At 42.6% G+C, this 21,929-nt stretch overlaps 1 protein-coding gene across 1 annotated transcript; it reads left to right on the forward strand.

The window, feature by feature from the left end:
- The first annotated feature begins 11,230 nt into the window (after positions 1-11,230).
- LOC128060867 (calcitonin receptor-stimulating peptide 2-like) lies at positions 11,231-15,639 on the forward strand. The gene is given in 5 exon segments (XM_052653228.1): positions 11,231-11,316; positions 12,062-12,193; positions 14,831-14,982; positions 14,985-15,016; positions 15,574-15,639. Coding segments are annotated over 5 exon segments (468 nt in total).
- Positions 15,640-21,929: the final 6,290 nt, after the last annotated feature.

The raw sequence follows: 21,929 nt of genomic DNA on the forward strand, positions 1-21,929 counted from the left end.
AGTACATCAAGGCTGTATATTGTCACCCTGCTTATTTAACTTATGTGCAAAGCACATCATGCAAAATGCTGGGCTGGATGAAGCACAAGTTGAAATCAAGATTGCCAGGAGAAATATCAATAATCTCAGATATGCAGATGATACCACCCTTATGGCAGAAAGTGAAGAGGAACTAAAAGAGCCTCTTGGTGAAAGTGAAAGAGGACACTGAAAAAGTTGGCTTAAAACTCAACATTCAAAAACCTAAAATCATGGCATCCAGTCCCATCATTTCATGGCAAATAGATGGGGAAACAATGCAAACAGTGACAGACTTTATTTTCTTGGGCTCCAAAATCACTGAAGATGATGATTGCAGTCATGAAATTAAAAGAAGCTTGCTCCTTGGAAGAAAAGCTAGGACAAACCTAGACAGCACATTTAAAAGCAGAGCCATGACTTTGCCGACAAAGGTCCACCTAGTCAAAACTATGGTTTTTCCAGTAGTCATGTATGGATGTGAGAGTTGGACTATAAAGAAAGCTGAGCGCTGAAAAATTGATGCTTTTGAACTGTGGTGTTGGAGAAGACTCTTGAGAGACCCTTGGACAGCAAGGAGATCCAACCAATCCATCCTAGAGGAGATCATTGTTGAATATTCATTGGAAGGACTGATGCTGAAGCTGAAACTCCAATACTTTGGCCACCTGATGTGAAGAACTGACTCATTAGAAAAGACCTTGATGCTGGGAAAGATTGAAGGCAGGAGAAGGGGACAACAGAGGATAAGATGGTAGGATGGCATCACTGACTCGATGGACAGTTAAAGCAAGCTTCAAAAGTTGGTGATGGACAGGGAAGGCTGGCATGCTGCAGTCTATGGAGTTGCAAAGAGTCGGACACAGCTGAGCAACTGAACTGAACTGAATCTTAACTCCAAGCACACTTTTCACTACCCCCTCCCCTGACTGCATCCACTGGCAAAGTAAAACAATCTACAAAACCAACCACAATGTAAGAGAAGGTGGAACAATGAGTAATGCAAAAGTGAAGAAATTTACTCATCTGGATTGGTTTAGGTTTGGGTTTTATTCTTTAGCAGTCTACCTATCTTAAATGACAGCACCAATGTGTAATTTCCTTCTGCAAAACTGTCAATCTTCTAAATGTTGGGCCAGTCATTGTATATGATTTTGCCTGGTCATTGAGCCTCACTACAAATCACATTAGCCCTGAAACAAGCAGACATGCCCATGTTGTCCTCTGAGTCCTCAGGAGACCAGATCTCTCATCAGATGTAGCAGAGACAAGCCACGTTCAGGTACCTCAAGCCTCAGTGGCACCTGGGAATATAATAAAGTCAAGCCAAATACTCTTACTATGTTCTTGCCAATAAAACAAAGAAAATACAGCCCATTTTTAAAGTGTTGGGGCTATGAGAGATATTGTATAGATAGTGCCTGGCACACAGCTGAAACTCAGTTGATATTATCATATTTATATATGTTTCCTTTGTTTTCTACATAAATTTTCATATCCACTGCACATGCAATATCTTTTAGATAATTTTATATCTAGGTTATTAATAAAACATTGATGCTCCCTTTCTCCAGTGTTTACATAAATCCACTTGTTCTAAGGGTCTCAGCAAGGGGCTTCCCTAGTGGCTTAGTGGTAAAGAATCTGCCTGCTAGTGTAGAAGACACAGGTTCGATTCCTGGTCTGGGACGATCCCACATGCTGTGGTGCAACTAAATCCATGAGCCACAACTACACAGCCAAAAATAAACAAATACAGTTAAAAAGAAAATGAAGATCTTTAGCAAAATCCCCACCAGGATTTACATCCTGCCTGTCCTGGGCAACCACTTCTATTCTTGCTCCCTCAATAGTGGTTTTTTAAAACTCTAAACATGCTTTAGGGAAATTATTCAGAAGCTTTGTATTTCTTCCCATGTTGATTAATATAAAAAAGTTTTGGTTCATGTCCTTCTTTATACGACACAATCAACTTATTAAGACTTTTTTTTTTTAAGAGACATTTTCAGTTCACAAGAAAGTCCAGAGGAAGGTACAGAGACTTTCCATATTCCTCCTGCATTCACACATTCATAGCCTCCCCCAGTATCAAGAACACCCATCAGAGTAGTACATATGTTACAACAACACTGACATCACAGTCACTCAAAGTCCATATTTAACCTTAGAGTTAATGCTTACTGTTGTATATGCTACGGGTTTGGACAAATATGTAAGGACATGTATCCATCACTAGAGTAACATACAAAGTATTTTCACTCTCTTAAAAAAAATCCTCTCTTCTCCACCTATTCATCTCTCTTTATGGTTCTTTCTATGGATTTCCATCTCTCTGCTTACATTTTTGCCCATCTGTTCTTACATGCTGTCTGCTTGACAGTCCTTAGCATATTAATCATGATTGTTTTAAATTCCCAGTCTAAGGCCAAAACTGTGCCATATCTGCTTCTGATCTTTGCTCTGACTACTCATGTTGTATTTTTTTGCCTCTTAGTATGTCTTGTAATTTTTTTCTTGATATCCAGACATTATATATAGGATAAGAGAAACTGCTGTAAATAGACTGTGAGTAAGGTGGCAGTGAAGTCTGTGCACAGGGGACGATTTCCATAGTCCTATAATTAGGTCTTGGTCTTTTGCTGAGCCTATGCTGCCAGAATGTGAACTTCACAGGTGTTTCTCAGTCTTTTTTTTCCTCCCCTCTTAGGTAAAGGAAGTAACTAGAGTGTCCTGGAGTTGAATGTTTCCCTTCTCCTACTTGAAAGGCTAGAACTGAAGATAGCTGGAAATTTCCCATGCCCCCAGGTTACATAGGCTCTGATAGTATTCCAGCAAGTTAGGCTCTGGTTAACTAGTTTCTCCTGAAGGCAGACCTTGTTAAGAAAAATGGATGCTCTGGTGTATTTCAAAATGGTTCCTTTTCTTCTTCCCTTCCTAGAAGCATGAGAAAACTTTTCTCCCATATTTACTGTGAGAATATGGGCTCCTGGAGGTAAATCTCAGATAATTGCAGGGCAGGAAGGAGGGTTTTTAACTTTCAGAGTTTTTTACACTGAGCCTCCAGCAATTTGTCGGTTATAGTTCACGTTTTCCTACTCTGTCTGGCACTAGTTTCGAGTGAGTCTGCCCTTGTGTCTCATAAGTATTCATCTGTATATCATGCCAATCTTGGGGGCAGAAATTCACCCTTTTGGTCTTTACTTCTTCTAGGGATCCTTGAAGAGTTGTTGATTTGTTAGTCTGTTCAGCTTTTTATTTGTATTTATGACTTCTAAACTTCTCTGTGGCATTTTCAGTTGAAATTCTTCAGTTAATTTGTTGGCTACAAATTTCCCCAAGACTGAAGCGAAAAAATTTGTGTTGTTGCTACTGCTGCTAGGGGCTTCCCAAGTGGCGCCAGTCGTAAAGAACCCACCTGCCAACACTGGAGATGCAAGAGAGGAGGTTTGACCCCTAGGTGGGGAAGATCCCCTGGAGAAGGAAATGGCAATCCACTCCAACACTCTTGCCTGGGAAATCCCATGGAGGAGCCTGGCAGGCTACAGTCTATGAAGCAGTAAAGAGTCAGACACACGACTGAGCACACACACACACACACACACTGCTGCTAAGGTTGTTAACTGTTGTGATTTTGTTGTTGTTGTTGAATCTGTATTATACATGAATTGTAAAGAATTAAAGGAATAAGTTTTTAGGTGTAAACCTTTTGACTGCATGGAAACTCACATAAGAATTTTCAACTATTAATACATTGAGTCTCTGTCTCACCCTCAACCATTTAAAATTTTTTTTAAAATTTTAAGTCAAAAAAGCACAGAAATCTAATTTTAAAGAAGAAATAGGCATTAAAATGAGAGGTTATTATATTGTTAAATCTTTTTTTTTTTTTTTTACAAACCAGATTGTTTCTAACTGATCCTGATTTTCAAGTTTAAAAGTTATGAAATAAGGTTATAAAATCAAGAACCAAATAGTCAATGAATATTTTTAAATTAGCATTTTCCTTGGCACCTTTGCTAGATCATTCTCTCTTTACTGTTGTCCTGAGATGGTTCAGGCAGGGCTGGACACAATCACAAACAATTCATGATCAATCGTGGAGGTATAAAATTCCCAAAGTTCACTTCATAAATCAGGAATGCATTCAGAGAATGGTTTTGTATCCCACACTAGGAGATTCTAGATTTTAGAGGACACCCTAGGGGAAATTGTTATTTACCTGTCTCATTCCTAGAAACTTCTATCAGGAAACTGTATGTATTAAATAAAATAAAAGAAGTCTGACTGAAATGTTTGCACTCACAAATTGTGAATCTCTAACTAGGTCCAGATTATCTGTAGGCTGGGATTAGAGATTTGTCGTAGAGATTGGCTGGTGAATTTGCCCCAGGGAATTAATTTCCATGCACTCAATAAACATCTGCCGAGTGCTGACTACTGAGCCAGATGTGCTAAGTGACAAAGAAAAGGACAACATTTAATAAACCTTAACACTCAGCTGATCTCCAGTAGCATATTGGGCACCTGGGGAGTTCCTCTTTCAATATCCTAAAATGTTGCCTTTTCATACTGTTCCAGAAAGAATGAAGGGATGGAGCTAAAGCAGAAACAATACCCAGTTGTGGATGTGACTGGTAATAGAAGCAAGGTCCGATGCTGCAAACAGCAATATTGCATAGGAACCTGGAATGTTAGGTCCATGAATCAAGGCAAATCGGAAGTGGTCAAATAGGAGATGACAAGAGTAAACATCGACATTCTAGGAATCAGCAAACTCAAATGGACTGGAATAGGTGAATTTAACTCAGATGACCATTATATCTACTACTGTGGGCAGGAATCCCTTAGAAGAAATGGAGTAGTCATCATGGTCAACAAGAGAGTCCGAAATGCAGTACTTGGATAAAATCTCAAAAACGACAGAATGATCTCTGTTCATTTCTAAGGCAAACCACTCAATATCACAGTTATCCAAGTCTATGCCCCAACCAGTAATGCTGAAGAAGCTGAAGTTGAACGGTTCTATGAAGACCTACAAGACCTTTTAGAACTAACACCCAAAAAAGATGTCTTTTTCATTATAGGGGACTGGAATGAAAAAGTAGGAAGTCAAGAAACACCTGGGGCAACAGGCAAATTTGGCCTTGGAATACGGAATGAAGCAGGGCAAAGGCTAATACAGTTTTCCCAAGAGAACTCACTGGTCATAGCAAACACCCTCTTCCAACAACCCAAGAGCAGGCTCTACACATGGATATCAGCAGATGGTCAACACCGAAATCAGATTGATTATATTCTTTGCAGCCAAAGATGGAGAAGCTCTATACAGTCAACAAAAACAAGACTGGGAGCCGACTGTAGCTCAGATCATGAACTCCTTATTGCCAAACTCAGACTTAAATAGAACAAAGTAGGGAAAACCACTATACCATTCAGGTATGACCTAAATCAAATCCATTATGATTATACAGTAGAAGTGAGAAATAGATTTAAGGGATTAGATCTGATAGACAGAGTGCCTGATGAACTATGGACTGAAGTTCATGACATTGTACAGGAGACAGGGATCAAGACCATCCCCATGGAAAAGAAATGCAAAAAAGCAAAATGGCTGTCTGGGGAGGCCTTACAAATAGCTGTGAAAAGAAGTGAAAAGCAAAGGAGAAAAGGAAAGATATAAGCATCTGAATGCAGAGTTCCAAAGAATAGCAAGAAGAGATAAGAAAGTCTTCTTCAGTGATCAATGCAAAGAAATAGAGGAAAAGAACAGAATGGGAAAGACTAGAAATCTCTTCAAGAAAATTAGAGATACCAAGGGAACATTTCATGCAAAGATGGGCTCAATAAAAGACAAATGGTATGGACCTAACAGAAGCAGATGATATTAAGAAGAGGAGGCAAGAATACACAGAAGAACTATACAAAAAAGATCTTCATGACCCAGATAATCACGATGGTGTGATCACTCACCTAGAGCCAGACATTCTGGAATGTGAAGTCAAGTGGGCCTTAGAAAGCATCACTATGAACAAAGCTAGTAGAGGTGATGGAATTCCAGTTAAGCTATTTCAAATCCTGAAGGATGATGCTGTGAAAGTGCTGCACTCAATATGCCAGCAAATTTGGAAAACTCAGCAGTGGCCACAGGACTGGAAAAGGTCAATTTTCATTCCAATTCCAAAGAAAGGCAATGCCAAAGAATGCTCAAACTACTGCACAATTGCACTCATCTCACACACTAGCAAAGTAATTCTCAAAATTCTACAAGCCAGGCTTCAGTAATACATGAACCGTGAACCTCCTGATGTTCAAGCTGGTTTTAGAAAAGGCAGAGGAACCAGAGATCAAGTTGCCAACATCTGCTGGATCATGGAAAAAGCAAGAGAATTCCAGAAAAACATCTATTTCTGTTTTATTGACTATGCCAAAGCCTTTGACTGTGTGGATATCACAATAAACTGTGGAAAATTCTGAAAGAGATGGGAATACAGACCACCTGACCTGCCTCTTGAGAAACCTATATGCAGGTCAGGAAGCAATGGTTAAATCTGGACATGGAACAACAGACTGGTTCCAAATAGGAAAAGGAGTATGTCAAGGCTGTATATTGTCACCCTGCTTATTTAACTTCTATGCAGAGTACATCATGAGAAACACTGGGCTGGAAGAAACACAAGCTGGAATCAAGATTGCCGGGAGAAATATCAATCACCTCAGATATGCAGATGACACCACTCTTATGGCAGAAAGTGAAGAGGAACTCAAAAGCCTCTTGATGAAAGTGAAAGAGGAGAGTGAAAAAGTTGGCTTAAAGCTCAACATTCAAAAAACGAAGATCATGGCATCTGGTCCCATCACTTCTTGGAAATAGATGGGGAAACAGTAGAAATAGTGGCAGACTTTATTTTTTGGGGCTCCAAAATCATTGCAGATGGTGATTGCAGCCATGAAATTAAAAGACCCTTACTCCTAGGAAGGAAAGTTATAACCAATCTGGATAGCATATAAAAAAGCAGAGACATTACTTTGCTAACAGAGGTCCGTCTAGTCAAGGCTATGGTTTTTCCAGTGGTCATGTATGGATGTGAGAGTTGGACTGTGAATAAAGCTGAGAGCCGAAGAATTGATGCTTTTGAACTGTGGTTTTGGAGAAGACTCTTGAGAGTCCCTTGGACTGCAAGGAGATCCAACCAGTCCATTCTACAGGAGATCAGTCCTGGGTGTTCTTTGGAAGGACTGATGCTAAAGCTGAAACTCCAATACTTTGGCCACCTCATGCGAAGAGTTGACTCATTGGAAAAGACTCTGATGCTGGGAAGGATTGGGGGCAGGAGGAGAAGGGGACGACAGAGGATGAGATGGCTGGATGGCATCACCAACTCAATGGACATGAGTTTGAGTGAACTCCGGGAGCTGGTGATGGACAGGGAGGCCTGGTGGGCTGCAGTTCATGGGGTTGCAAAGAGTTGGACAGGACTGAGCTACTTAACTGAACTGAACTGAACTGAACACTCAGCTCAGCTTGAGACACTCAGAAAGTGCTTGAGGGAAGAATTAATCTCAGCCCCTCCCTATCTAGAGAGGCTGACATTAAAGTAAAGCCTGTAATAGCCAGAGGCTATGTTAGCACCCTCTGTGGTGCAGACCCTGCATCCTGCCCCAACAGTCCATCCTCTGTAGCCTGCAAAGATTTCAGAGTGAGGAATGGATGTTTGCTTTGAAGACTGAAAACATGGCAGTCATGGGTGGAGCTCCAGCCCACAAAGTAACCTGGTTACAAAATCAGCTTCTAAAGTTGTTAACCACTTTGCAATCACCATGGCACTGGTGAAACCTGTGGTTCTCTTATCAGGAAAATGCAATCCAGGTAAACATATACTAACAAGTGATTTCAGAAGGTTCATATATGAGAAACCTCTTTCTTTGGAAGTCATATCCGCAAGAGTATTCTAAGAGTCAGACTCAACTAAATGGCAGAGCCCAATTTATACTGCCACAACTACCTACTAAGCGCCCTTCACCAATTTAGACTTGCAAATTTGCATGCACGCCTAAGCCAACGCTCGGAATCCCAACTGCTAAGCCCCCAAACTCCCATCTGGGTCTCAGCTCCAGGGCACACTGAGTCTGCGATTCGCCATTCTGAGCCCTCCCCTGGTTCTGCTTACCTTTCCCAGCTCTGTGCTCAAGCCAGCAGCATGCAAACAAGGAGTTCTTCCATTTCCTCGTCCCTCTTCCCCGCCCCCGCCCTGCCAATTGACCCTCAGGCGACTGAGTTTTAGATACTCAGTTCCCCACCCCCGAGATTTTTATTTTTCTTGCATAAGTGCCACTCCTGGGTCAAGAAGCAGAAAACTGGAATAAGGCCTCTTGGAAGTTAGGTGTTCTGAACCCTGAGACCACTAACCTGAAAGGGGAAGAGGTGTGGCGCGAGGGCCGTGTATCGAAGGATATACAGTGGTTTCTTTAACCCTGGACTGGGACGTGCACCTGTGGCCTGGGCCACTCATCACACATCCGGGCTGGTTTCGGCTCTGCCTGGCAGAATCACCTAGCTGGGGTCCTTGCAGCCCACCGTTGGCCCGCGATATAGCCGATGCGCTCGCAGTGCTTGGGCATCTGTATGGGAAACAGCAGATTGCGCATGTGCAGTAGACCCGGCGCCCCTGTAGCCCGGGAGCAGCCCTCTCTATTCTCTTAGGGCCGTCGAAGAGGGCTTGGAGTCGAAAAGTCAGGCAGAAGGTTCTTCAGCTTAGTTGTGGAGGGTGTATGAAGGTCGACATGCTGCTTAATTGGGTGTTACTGCGGTCGTGTGCATAGGAACCCAAGACGCTTGGGACTGAACAAAGTAAACCCACGTGGATGCCCCTGTGCGCCAGTGTTGTTTTATGAGTTCCGGTGGTGTGGGAGTGGGCACACATTTAGAGACAGTAATGAGACTGTGTGGGAAAGAGTATGGCTGGAAGTGCGAAGTGAGGAGGGTGAGAGTGCAGAGCTGGAATCACATGCCGTCGGGATATTTTGGCATGAAGCACATGGAAACTGCGGGGAAATCGGGAAATGGATTGGGCAGGTGAGAGATGATGGATGGCTGGTTAGGAAGGGAATGAATCAGTACATGCCTCGAGGTTTAGGAAACACCTATGCCTTAAATCTCCCCGCTGAGTGCCAGCGGGACATCCAGGCCTTCTTACCTGCATGTCTGGACCAGCCATTGCGAGTCCGGGCAGAAAACGAAGTGGAAATATCCATAGCATGGGTTGCAGTCCTACGGAATCCCCTATGTGGACCAGGAAGCTCTTCTAGATCCCCACCTAGGAGGGAACCAGTTTCTAGCCTGACTCTCCCTCAGACACACGAACACAACTCAATCGCAAAAATGGAAGAGAAGGTGTTCAGAGCGCTGTAAGGCTAAACTGGGATCGGTTGCCTTTCGCTAGAAACGCCAGATATTAAAATAAAGATCATTTGAGTTTTTTAATTTAAAAAAAAAAAACGTTTTCAAGATAGGAATATAGTCCCCATTTCAAAGATAAGTGTGTTGAAGCACGGATAATTTATTTGCTATGATCTTACTAGCTCATATTGGCACAGCTGGTACTGACTTCAGGCCTGACAAACTCCTTGCCCCTCCATTTCTTGATTCCCAGAAGCCCCATCCCTCTGTGTATCATTCTAGCTGCCTGAATCAGACACCCTAGCCTGGGGACAGAATCGTCCACTCTGCTGTACATTAACCCTCCAAGCATCACTTGGGATACTGTCAGACTGCAGGGCAGCCAGGATTCCTTGTATTGTTGGACGCTGCCCTACAAGATCGTCACACAGCTGGGGATGGAGTAGGACATGTTCAAAACTCGAGGAACCGAACAGGTGAAATTTACTGTGACGTCAATTTGTCCTCAAATTCCTGGTCACTTTTACGTGTTTTCTTTTTTGGGTCCCTACTAACCCTCCCACCCCTGCCATCAGTGATCTCAACGCAAATACACTTGGGGTGGGCTTGCTGGATGCTCCAGGCTCTGGACGCAAATGGTGACACCATCATTCTGGGGCTTCAGGATCCTTCCCCTCATTGGTTGCCTGGAGCTCTTGGACCACCCCAGACGCAGAGCTGCGGAAATAAGAGCAGCTGCTGGTGCTGGAGGCATCAGAGGCAGGCATTACCAGATCGTGTCACTTCTGCAGTGCCATCGCCTACCGCCAAGGCTACTGTCACTGCTCCCTCCTCTGCTCCAAGCCGCCCAGTTCCTGCTGCCAGGTAAGTCTGGAGACTCCAGCGGAGCTGGATTCTGTTCTCTCCCCCTCCCTTCCCTTTCCTCGTTACTTTTTCTTACCTGATCCCCTTTCCGATTTCAAGAGTGTCGGTCCACATTCTCATCATACTCTGTGTCACTCCGCGGTTCTTCCCAAGGATTCCTCCACATAGGTAACACTGAATGGTCTCAGTTCCTGGACTTTGTGCTCCACTCTCCCCTTGCTACACCGGGCTCCAGTCTTGCTTTCTTCCGCTGCACACGTGTTTAGGTCAATTTCTAGATTTTGGAGCTCTCTAGGTGCCACCCACAGAACAGGACGCAGGAATTACTTTGTGCGGACCGAGCGCTTTTGGATCACATCTCATGCCTAGTGGTCCGTGGGAAATGGGTTCCAAACTTGCGCCATGGTTTCAGAACTTGCGCCATGGGTTCAGAACTTGGTCCAGCCAAAGTGGGTGGGAAATAGGTACAACGGCTGAGGGGCGGGTAACTGTTAAACGCAAGCCCCAGTTGTAGGTTCTGGGAGCTTTTTTCCCAGTTTAAATTCTGGGTCCCAATTTGAGACTCTCCCAGCTTGCTTCTTACAGGGTCCTCTTTGCCGTAGTGTGGAGTGGCTGACCGGTAGAATTTGGTTTTTTACTTTTCAGGGATTCCAACTGCAGTGGTAAGTCCTCTCTAACCCCCTTCCCCAATGAGATATGAGGAAAAGCCCAGCACCAGCAGGATAGCTCTGGGTGGCTCAAGGGGAAAAGCTGTGGTGACAGGTACTCCCAGTCTGTCCTCCAGGAGTCCTGGCCAACAGGAAACGATGGTGAAGGGGAGTGAAATGACCAGCCTGAAACCAGGACGCAAGGGTGTTAGCAGCCGAGGTAGGAGTAGAGCCCAGGTCTCTGGGTTCACAAAAGGAACTGCTGCAGGTGGTGATGTCACTTTCCCCCTTGCAGAGAGGCATCATGGGGTTCTGGAAGTTTCTGCCCTTCCTGGTCCTCAGCTTCCTGGTCGTGTACCAGGCAGGCATTTTCCAGGCGGCACCATTCAGGTAAGACAGTCCCGCCAGGTGCACTCTCACCTCCCATAAATCCTGTGTTCTCAGTTGTGCTGTGCTGAATCCTTAACAACTGGCTCCTGGTGCGGGGGATGAATGGTGGTAATGTATGAATGTACACTTGTATAGAAAGCTTATCATAAACTTTTTATAACACAAGGATGTGTAGCACACAATTTACAAATAGGCATAAGACAGTACTCCTTGTTATAAGTTTCATGTAACTCATTGAACTTCATAACATACTTTGGTTGCTTTTACCAAACATTTGTATCATGAGCAAAGATAGTTCTAATTCAACCATACTTTGAAAAATAGATTTCATCCTAATCTCCTAACTGCTTGGCCAATACATTTGTCTTTAAGTCTGATATGTGATCTAGTCATCTAATTTCTCATCCTCATTCAAATTATATTTATTAAACTGAAACCATTTTCAGATTCAAACTATCATTATCATTTAATTTTTAACAATAGCTGCATTTAACACTGAGCTCATAAAGATCCAGAAAATCTAACCATCAGTTTCCAGCAAACCATTTCTTGGAGGTCACACCAGAGCCTAACTGCTGGAGAAGCAGCATTTTTGGATAGAAAATGGGCTCATTTCCTCCACTGACAGTTGGAGCAGCCACATCCTCAGGGGAAGCTGCAGAAACCAGGAAACCTGGCTGCTTACCCTGAGGGTGGCGATAGGCAGGGACTCAGAGCCAGTATTGGACTTGCTTCTTTTCCCTAGGTCAGCCTTGGAGAATGACTTTGATCCTGCTATACTCACAGAGAAGGAAATGTGCCTCCTACTGGCTGCAGTGATGAACGATTATGTGCAGATGAAGACCAGTGAACTGAAGCAGGAGACAGAGGACTTCCGGTAAGGCTCTGCCCTCCACTCTGCTCTGACCCTCTCCCTTGGCTTACTAGGAAGGGGTATCCTGACAGGTAGGAGAGAATATAGCCAGCCAGGTAGCCAGCAAGCTGTCACTGTTCATGCCTGGGGTTCAGCTCTTCTACAGGCTCCATTGAAGACAAAGATCATGTGAAGGGACTATGGTTACCCACATGTAAAAAGATGCCTTTCTGAAAGCAGTGGGGGAAGCTGTGGAATTGCTCACTCTGGAAATTGTCTGGCAGTCCAGTGCTTCCCTGGTGGCTCATTGGTAAAGAGTCTGCCTGCAGTGCAGGAGGTCCAGGTTCAATCCCTGGTTGGGGAAGATCCTCTGGAGAAGGAAATAGAAACCCACTCCAGTATTCTTGCCTAGAGAATCCCATGGTCAGAGGAGCCTGGTGGGCTACAGTCCATGGGGTTACAAGAGCTGGACATAATTCAGTGACTAAAGCTACCTACCTACCTACCGAGGAAACCTCCCAGTATTGGAGGAGTTTAGCCTCAAAAAGTAAACCCAGGGAATGAATCTCATGTATCTCAGGGGATTTAGAAATGTGGCCCCTCCTCATTAACCGGGGCATGATATTCTTTCACAACTGCAAGGCATCATCATTGCACATTTGCAAAGTGAAGCCAGAGCCCTTACAAAGGATGGGGCCAGGTAGAGCAGTGTCTGAGGTAGGTCTGGGGCCTTTAGATGTGTAGAATCTGTGGACACGTGCACGTTCTCACTGGACCAGACACCCTTCCCCATCCCCACCTCCCTGTGCACCCTGAGCTTTGAGTTCACACCAGCAGAGCCATGTATTGCACGTGCATCCACCCTGAGGACCTGTCTGCAGAGCAGGAAGAACTGAGCAGCATGTGGAATGCCAGAAAAGGTCACCCCTTCCCCACCGCAGCCCTTCCCCACTCAGCGAACCTGAGTTCTCCTAGTGGAGGGTGTGTGAGTTTGCCTCCTGCCTGCCCCCTCCCACCTCTGCTCCAAGTGCCCCCTCCCTGGTCTAACCTTCTGCATGACTGTCTTCTGGGGCAGCCCTAGCCCATGGTATTGTGTGGCTTGTCTTCTCCCTGCAGCCTGGATAGCTCCAGAGCTAAGCAGTGCAGTAATCTGAGTATCTATGTGCTGGGCATATACACACAGGACCTCAACAAGGTTTACATATTCTACTTAACTAAAACTGGGGTCAGAATGCCTGGAAAGAAATCAGTCATGGTCAGAGTTAGAGAAAGATCACAACACCTCACACTGCAAGTAAAAATGTTAGTTGGTCAGCCATGTCTGACTCTTTGTGATCCCATGGACTATAGCCCACCAGGCTCCTCTGTCCATGGAATTCTCCAGGCAAAGATACTGGAATGAGTAGCCATTCCCTCCTCCAGGGGATCTTCACAACCCAGGGATCAAACCCAGGTCTCCCGAATTGCAGGTAGATTCTTTACCATATGAGTCACCAGGGATTAGATAAAGACCATGACCCCCTCACACTGGCATGCCCCAAAGTACCTACTCCACCCTTTCCTCTCCTTTCCAATTTCTTTCTTCCTATAACTTGATGCATGTGATCTTCTCTGGTTGCTTTTTGGGCTAGTATCAGTGGCTTTTTTTAGAGCAGTGGATGTCTGGAACATCAGAGGGGAGGAGGGAGAGCAAGTCAGAAGAGAATCAGGAAGAGATCAGGAGAGAGCAGGCAGCCCCAGGAGTACCTGTGGATTTCATAGTACAGCTTCCCAGTCCTGCTTCTTAACATGCCTGTCACTGGGGGAATAAAAGTATATTTCTAAAAACACCAGAGCTGTGGTGGTTATTGCTCTAGCTACATCCCATAGTAGATGGATTCAGGGACCTGTCTGGCAAGTAGCCTTAGCCCTGGGTAGCTGGAGTTAGGGCTTGGTGGGTGGTCCCTGTGAGCAACCTCAGGTAGCAAAAACAGGAGCACTGAGGAGCTACATAGCACCTCTGGGACTTGATGCTATAAATTCACTTCCTCTTCCAGGGGGACAGGGGAGTTTTTCTTTTCCTAAGAACACTCAGTCCCTGAGAATGGGATGCATCCTTCAGACAGTCTTTAAGAATGAGGTTGGGTGTGGTACTGTAATCTCTCTAGTCACCTAAGCTTAGTTAAGTTTTCATTTGCATGCATTTTCAGTCATGTTTGACTCTTTGCAAGCCCATGGACTGTAGCCTGCCAGGCTCCTCTGTCCATGAGATTTTCCAGGCAAGAATGCTGGGGTAGGTTACCATTTTCTCCTCCAGGGATTTTTTCCAACCCAGGAATTGAACCCACATCTACTGGGTCTCCTGCATTGGATTTCTTTTCTTACCACGGAGCCACATGGGAATCCTAAGGTTTTTACTTGCACAGAAAAGATTGCCTGCTATAGTTCTGTGTTCCACAGCTTGTTGTTCAGAGTGGGTTTGGTTTTTCTGACACTCCTGGAAACGGAGAACGATTGTGGCATTTTCTCTTATGCTCTATGATTTTCTGCTGTGATTTTGTGCTTAGAAGAAATATTTAAGGTTCATTGGTGCCTCTCAGAAAAGTAATTTTGCTGTGGGGTAGCACTTGCCCTCAACCTCTCACTGACAGACTTTCTCTTTTTCTCCATTCTGCAAATCAGCATCACTGCCCAGAAAAGATCCTGTAACAGGGCCACCTGTGTGACCCATAAGATGGCAGGCTCACTAAGCAGATCTGGGAGTGAGATTAAGAGGAACTTCATGTCTACTAATGTGGGCTCCAAAGCCTTTAGCCAGCGCAGCAGGGACCTTCAGAACTGAGCAGTGAAATGACTCCAGGAAGAAAGGTGAGCATGCTAATACCTCAGATAGCAGGGCAAATGGCTGGGTATTGCAGGAGTACAGCCCACACTCTAACACTTTCTATATCATAAAAAAATCCACAGCGGAGTTGCTGACCCCAGTGTCTAGATATAGAACAGAGAGTCTGAATATCTGAAACCCCTCTAACTTGGGTTCATTTCTATTTTCCTGTGTCTTATTGTGACACTGAGAGGAAATATAGATTCTATTCATTTAAAATACTGTTCTTTGCAGTTATAATTGTAATTATTCTAGTTTTTTACTTTGAAAGGCAGAGACCCTTCCCTTTGGAGTAAGTCCTATAATGTCATGTACATCTGAATTCAGAGTATAGACTTGGGTTCAAATACTGTGTTTGTCCTTACTAACTATGTAACCATGGAGCAGACCCATTTACCCCATGAGCCTCGGTTTCCTCATATAACTTGAAGGCAACAATAGTACCCACCTTTCATCATTAATATAAAAAGTAATTGAGATAGTACATGACAAGAGCCTCATTAATAAGTACTAATATTCTGTTCTTTTTTTTCCCTCCTAGGTCACCAAGAAGCTGAACTCCATTTCTTTTAATTTGCATGAAAGTAACTTATTGAAAAAAAATTGAATGGAAGACACACATATATGCATGCCTCTTGATACTGAAAACATTTCTTTTTGCTTGAAATAAAGGCAAATGCAGAATAAAATCATTGCAATTACCCAATGTGTATCTTTTTATATTTGATTCTGTATTCAATAAATATGACACATATCTCATTGACTTAGCTGGTAGCAAATCCAGATCCTGTCAGCCAACCTGTTAGCTGTTCTGTGAAACCTCAGGAGCACATGAAGTTCCTGACTTGTGGGTGCCTGGAGGGTGCATAGTAATACCGAGCCTCAGTGGAACTCTTTGTTTAAAGAAATGCTTTTTATGAAGTCCATAATGCACTTCATCAAGATAAAAATATATTTTCAATACAGTTAAAAGGACAGTTGCTGCTATTTATGCTGTTTTTCCAATGAGAAACTCAGGGAACTGTGAACACTTTGTTGATCAGGCTGGCTCAAATGAGGCAATGATACCATGCTTGGGCTGGGTCATCAGCATCATGTACCCTCAATGTCAAGTGAAAAATCCTTATTGGAATTAGAACCCTCGGAATCTTAAAGAGACATTCACATTTATTTTCAGGGAGTGCTCTGGTCCCCAGCCCCAGAGGTTATCTGTTCTCTTCTCCTTGACTCAGATTTCTCCTTACCCATCCCCCATTCCTGCCTTACCTCCCAACAGCCACTCATACCACCTCCCCCACCAGCCTGCAAAGCCCTTTAGAAGCAGTGGCTCACAATCTGAAAGGGGATCGCAGACTGATAGACGGGGAAAGATCATCAGATACCATCTAATCCAATGTTTTACTTTCTGAGTTGCAGCGAAGAAAAGTGCATTGCTCAGAGTCCTGAAATAAGTTTAACAGAGACATTCCCATGTTTAACAATCACTGAGTCTCTCCTGTAGGCTTAACACTAGCTCCAGGAAGAGCAATGAACAGAATAGACAAAAACCCCTGCATTCATGGGGCTTATATTCTAACCAGGGGAGACTGAGGTGATCCAGCTGTAGAGTCAGAGCCATTCAGTATTAAAAGGAATCTGGGATGTCATGGGGTCTAAAGGCTTATTAAATGCAGAAATATCCCAGCGTCAACATTCCTGGTATCTGTTGGAAATACGAGATACCAACTATTGACTAACTTCCAAGATGACTGAACAGCCCATTTCACTGGTGGACAGTCAGTTAAGTTTTGGTTTTGTTTAATGGATTATACTTAAAAAAAAAAAAAAAAGATTATTTACTTTTGGCTGTGCCAGGTCTTTGCTGCTGTGCAGGGTTTTCTCTAACTGCAGAGAACGGGGGCTACTCTCTAGTTGTGGTGCACAGGCTTCTCATTGCAGTAGTTTCTCTTCTTGCAGAGCACAGGCTGTAGGTGTGCAGGCCTCAGTAGTTACAGCGCATGGGCTCAGTAGTTACGGCTCCCAGGCTCTAGGGCACAGGCTCAATAGTTGTGGCTCATGGGCTTAGTTGCTCAGTGGCATGTGGAATCTTCCCAGACCAGGGATCAAACCTGTGTTCTGGGCACTGGCAGGTGGATTCTTTACCACTGAGCCACTAGGGAAGCCCTAAGTGGGTTTTTAAAATTAGAACACCATCCCCACTACCTACTGATTCTAGTTATTTCCTCAGAAGCTCATAGAATTATGACCCTTGTTCCCATTCATTCTTTACTCATCATAATATTACATAAAGATAGATCAGAGCATGCCTCCCTTAAGTACAGAATTCTCCATTGATTCCACATCTCAGAGTAAACACTTGGGGCATTGCAGTGGTTTCTCAATAAACTCTACTTTGTCAGAGGATATGTATTAAATTTTACTTCCAAGTTCAATTTGCTTGTGATTTATTTAGGATTTTGTATTACCTTTTTTAAGTCTATAATTGGGGCTACAGCAATGGGATCACATGAATTGATAAACTTTGAACTTTTTCTGTTTTAAATCAGCGCAAATACTGTGAAAATTATCTCTGCCCTAAGCCTGACATCGAAGAAGGCAATGGCACCCCACTCCAGTACTCTTGCGTGGAAAATCCTATGGATGGAGGAGCCTGGTAGGCTGCAGTCCATGGGGTCGCTAATTCGGATACGACTGAGTGACTTCACTTTCACTTTTCACTTTCATGCATTGGAGAAGGAAATGGCAACCCACTCCAGCGTTCTTGCCTGGAGAATCCCAGGGATGCGGGAGCCCGCCGTCTATGGGGATGTACAGAGTCAAACACGACTGAAATGACTTAGCAGCAGCAGCAAGCTTGATGTAATTCACCTGTGAAATTTTCTCACAGAGTTCCCTTATAACATAGTACCTAGCAAAGTTTTCAAATTCTGCCAAGGTTACTCAATTCTATTATTATTTTGTTTTAATATATATTCTTGTTTTACATGTATTTCTGTGAAACTTTTAAATTTTTACATGCATTAGCAAATTGGACTTTTTCAGTATAATTTAAAATCTTCATATGTGAGGCTATATCTTCTTTTTCATTCTGGATGTAGTGTATCTGTATTTTCCTTAGTCTAAGAGGTATATAACCTGACTCTATATCATTTCTCTGATCTTCTCCTAACCCATTGCTTGCTCTACTCCCAGCTTCCTCTAGGTCTTTACATTTACTATTTTCTCTGCCTGACATGCTATTCCCTCAATTTCTTGCATGACTAACACACTCCCTTTCTTTCAGAGGTCTGCTGAAACATCACCTTCTCAGAAAAGGCTTTCTTGTATGCTTATATATGAAATGGCTCTGATCACTCTCTACCAACATTATTCAGCTTATTTTTCCAATATAGAGCTTACCATTATTTTATCCACATAGAACCTATCACTGTCTAAAATGTTATACATTTAGTTAGTCTGTGTACTTCCACTAGCATGTAACTCTATGAGAGAAGTTACATGGATATTTATCTATATTCCTGGAGTGCAGAAAAAATTCTGAACACAGTAGCCCTTCAATAAATACCTGTTGAGTTAATAAACTATGAAACTCTATGAACTTCTGACTTTTTCCCCCTCTGAATTCATTGTTAACCGTACATCATATTACGGTTTTGAGAAGTAAGGTTGTCATTTTTAAAATCATCTTTTATTTTTCTTTTGCTATCTACTTTAACTGAAAGGTTATTTAGTAGAGAAATTTCAAATTTAAAATAGCTTTTAAAATTACACTTGAGTTATTTAGTTCTAGACTTTTTACATTGAGTTTTGACAAAGTGATCTCTATAATTTTTTGCTTGGAAATGTATTTAGATTTTATTTGAGGCATATCATTGTGGCCCTTTCTCACAAGTGTTATAAAAGTAACAGAAAATAAAGTACTTTCCCTGAACTTAAAATTTTCATATAGGTATCTATCTATATGTATCTCTATGGATATGTAATTAAAGGGATTAATTATATTATTCTTATCTATTATTTTTGCCTGGGTAGTTGATCAAAGACTAAGAGGGCAGTAAAGTTTCCAAGTATTATTTTGTCTCTGTGAATTATACCCTCATATTTCTAAAAACATTTACATATTATAAAGGTTTTGTTTTAAAAATCTACTTTTATAAGGTATAATTTATATAATACAATATTATATAGATGAATTATATTTTCATGATTTTTACCAAGAGTATACCACACAACCTATGTAATCATCATAATAGAAGGCATGGAATATTTCCATCATTTCAGAATGTTCTTTATGTTACTTTGAAGTCAATAAGCTCTGAACCCCTACCCCTACCTATAATCACTGATTATATAATTATATAATTTCTGTCACTGTGGATTCATTTTTCAATAGATATTTGCTATGTACTCTTTATTATCTAGCTTTTTTTCACTCAGCATTTTGAGAGATTTATTTATATAGTTGCATATATCCAGATGTTCAAGCTGGATTTAGAAAAGGCAGAGGAACCAGAGATCAAATTGCCAACATCCGCTGGATCACTGAAAAAGTGAGAGAGTTCCAGAAATACATCTATTTCTGCTTTATTGACTACGCCAAAGCCTTTGACTGTGTGGATCACAATAAACTGTGGAAAATTTTTAAAGAGATGGAAATATCAGATCACCTAACCTGCCTCATGAGAAATCTGTATTCAGGTCAAGAAGCAACAGAACTGGACATGGAACAACAGACTGGTTCCAAATCCAGATATATGTCAAGGCTGTATATTGTCACCCTGCTTATTTAACTAATATGCAGAGTACATCATGAGAAATGCCAGGCCAGATGAAGCACAAGCTGGAATCAAGATTGCCAGGAGAAATATCAATAACCTCAGATATGCAGATGACACCACCCTTATGGCAGAAAGCGATGAAGAACTAAAGAGTCTCTTGATGAAAGTGAAAGAGGAGAGTGAAAAAGTTGGCTTAAAACTCAACATTCAGAAAACCAAGATAATGGCATCTGGTCCCATCACTTCATGGCAAATAGATGGGGAAACAATGGAAACAGTGACAGGCTTTATTTTCTTGGGCTGCAGATGGTGACCGCAGCTATGAAATTAAAAGACGCTTGCTCCTTGGAAGAAAAGTTATGACCAACCCTAGACAGCATATTAAAAACAGAGACACTACTTTGCTTTGTTCATCTAGTCAAAACTATGGTTTTTCCAGTAGTCACGTATGGATGTGAGAGTTGAACTATAAAGAAAGCTGAGTGCCAAAGAATTGGTGCTTTTGAGCTGTGGTGTTGGAGAAGACTCTTGAGAGTCCCTTAGACAGCAAGGAGACCCAACCAGTCCATCCTAAAGGAAAGCAGTCCTGAGTGTTTATTGGAAGGACTGATGCTGAAGCTGAAACCCCAATACTTTGGCCACCTGATATGAAGAACTGACTCATTAGAAAAGACCCTGATGCTGGGAAAGATTGAAGGTGGGAGGAGAAGGGGACGATAGAGGATGAGATGGTTGAATGGCATCACCGGCTCAATGGACATGAGTTTGAGTGAGCTCCAAGAGGTGGTGATAGACAGGGAAGCCTGGCATGCTGCAGTCCATGGGGTCGCAAATAGTTGGACATAACTGAGCTACTGAACTGAACTGAATTGAATGGAATGTATTAGTATGGGCTCCCCTGATAGTTCAGTTGGTATAGAATTTGCCTGCGACGCAGGAGACCCTGGTTCAATTCCTCAGTCGGGAAGATTCACTGGAGAAGGGATAGGCTACCCACTCAAGTATTCTTGGGCTTCCCTTGTGGCTCAGCTGGTAAAGAATCCACCTGCAATGAGGGAGACCTGGGTTCGATCCCTGGGTTGGGAAGATCCCATGGAGAAGGGAAAGACTACCCACTCCAGTATCCTGACCTGGAGAATTCCATGGAATGTATAGTCCATGGGGTCGCAAAGAGTCAGACATGACTGAGTGAATTTCGCTTTCACTTTCATGTGCCAGTATATAATTATTTGGGAAACTAATGGGACGTTAGTTGAGTATTAATTCTCAAGAGTTGGAATGAAGAAATTCAGTAGCATTCCACTGCATACCAAAATTTGTTGGACAAACAGATGTATTATTTTCAGTTTTGGTTATTATGCATCACACTCTTATGAACATTCGTGTATAAATATTTCTAGGAACAGCTTAAGTCATTTCTCTTGGATAAATAGCTAAAAGTTGTATGGTAAATGTTTGTTATAACTAAACTGACTAAGCCAGTTTACAAATGGCTCTGTCATTTTACACCCCCAGCATAAATTTTAGATCATTTAACTTGCTGCATACAACCTTGACAATGATTGGTATTTTCGGCCTTTATAATTTTAGCCATGCTCATGATACTGTAGCAGATTCTCACTGTGAGTTTTAATTTTTATCTCCCTAATAACTCCTGATAATTGAATAGCCTTTCATGAGCCTATTGGCCATTTGTTTATATTCTTTTGTGAAGCTCTTTTTTCACTATTTTTCCCATTTTTAGTTGGACACCTTATCTTCTTACTAATATAGTTATAAAAGGTCTTAATATTATTCTAGATATGAATCCTGCTTCTTTTAGGGAATTATTTCACTTACCTGCTCACGTTTCTCTTCCTCTTAAATAACTTCTTCTTTGGGAAGCCAGATGCCATGAAATGAGGCTGTTCAAGCAGGCTGTGGAGAAGTCTGCTTAACACACCTGTGTGTTAAGAAATGCATGTCTCTATGTGTACCCCATTGTTCATCGCAGCACTGTATACAATAGCTAGGACATGGAAGCAACCTAAATGTCCATTGGCAGACAAATGGATAATAAAGCTGTGGAACATATACACAATGGAATATTACTCAGCTACTGAAAAGAACACACTTGAAT

The sequence above is a fragment of the Budorcas taxicolor genome, chromosome 15, assembly GCF_023091745.1.
Source record: "Budorcas taxicolor isolate Tak-1 chromosome 15, Takin1.1, whole genome shotgun sequence".
Classification (NCBI taxonomy): Eukaryota; Metazoa; Chordata; class Mammalia; order Artiodactyla; family Bovidae; genus Budorcas; species Budorcas taxicolor.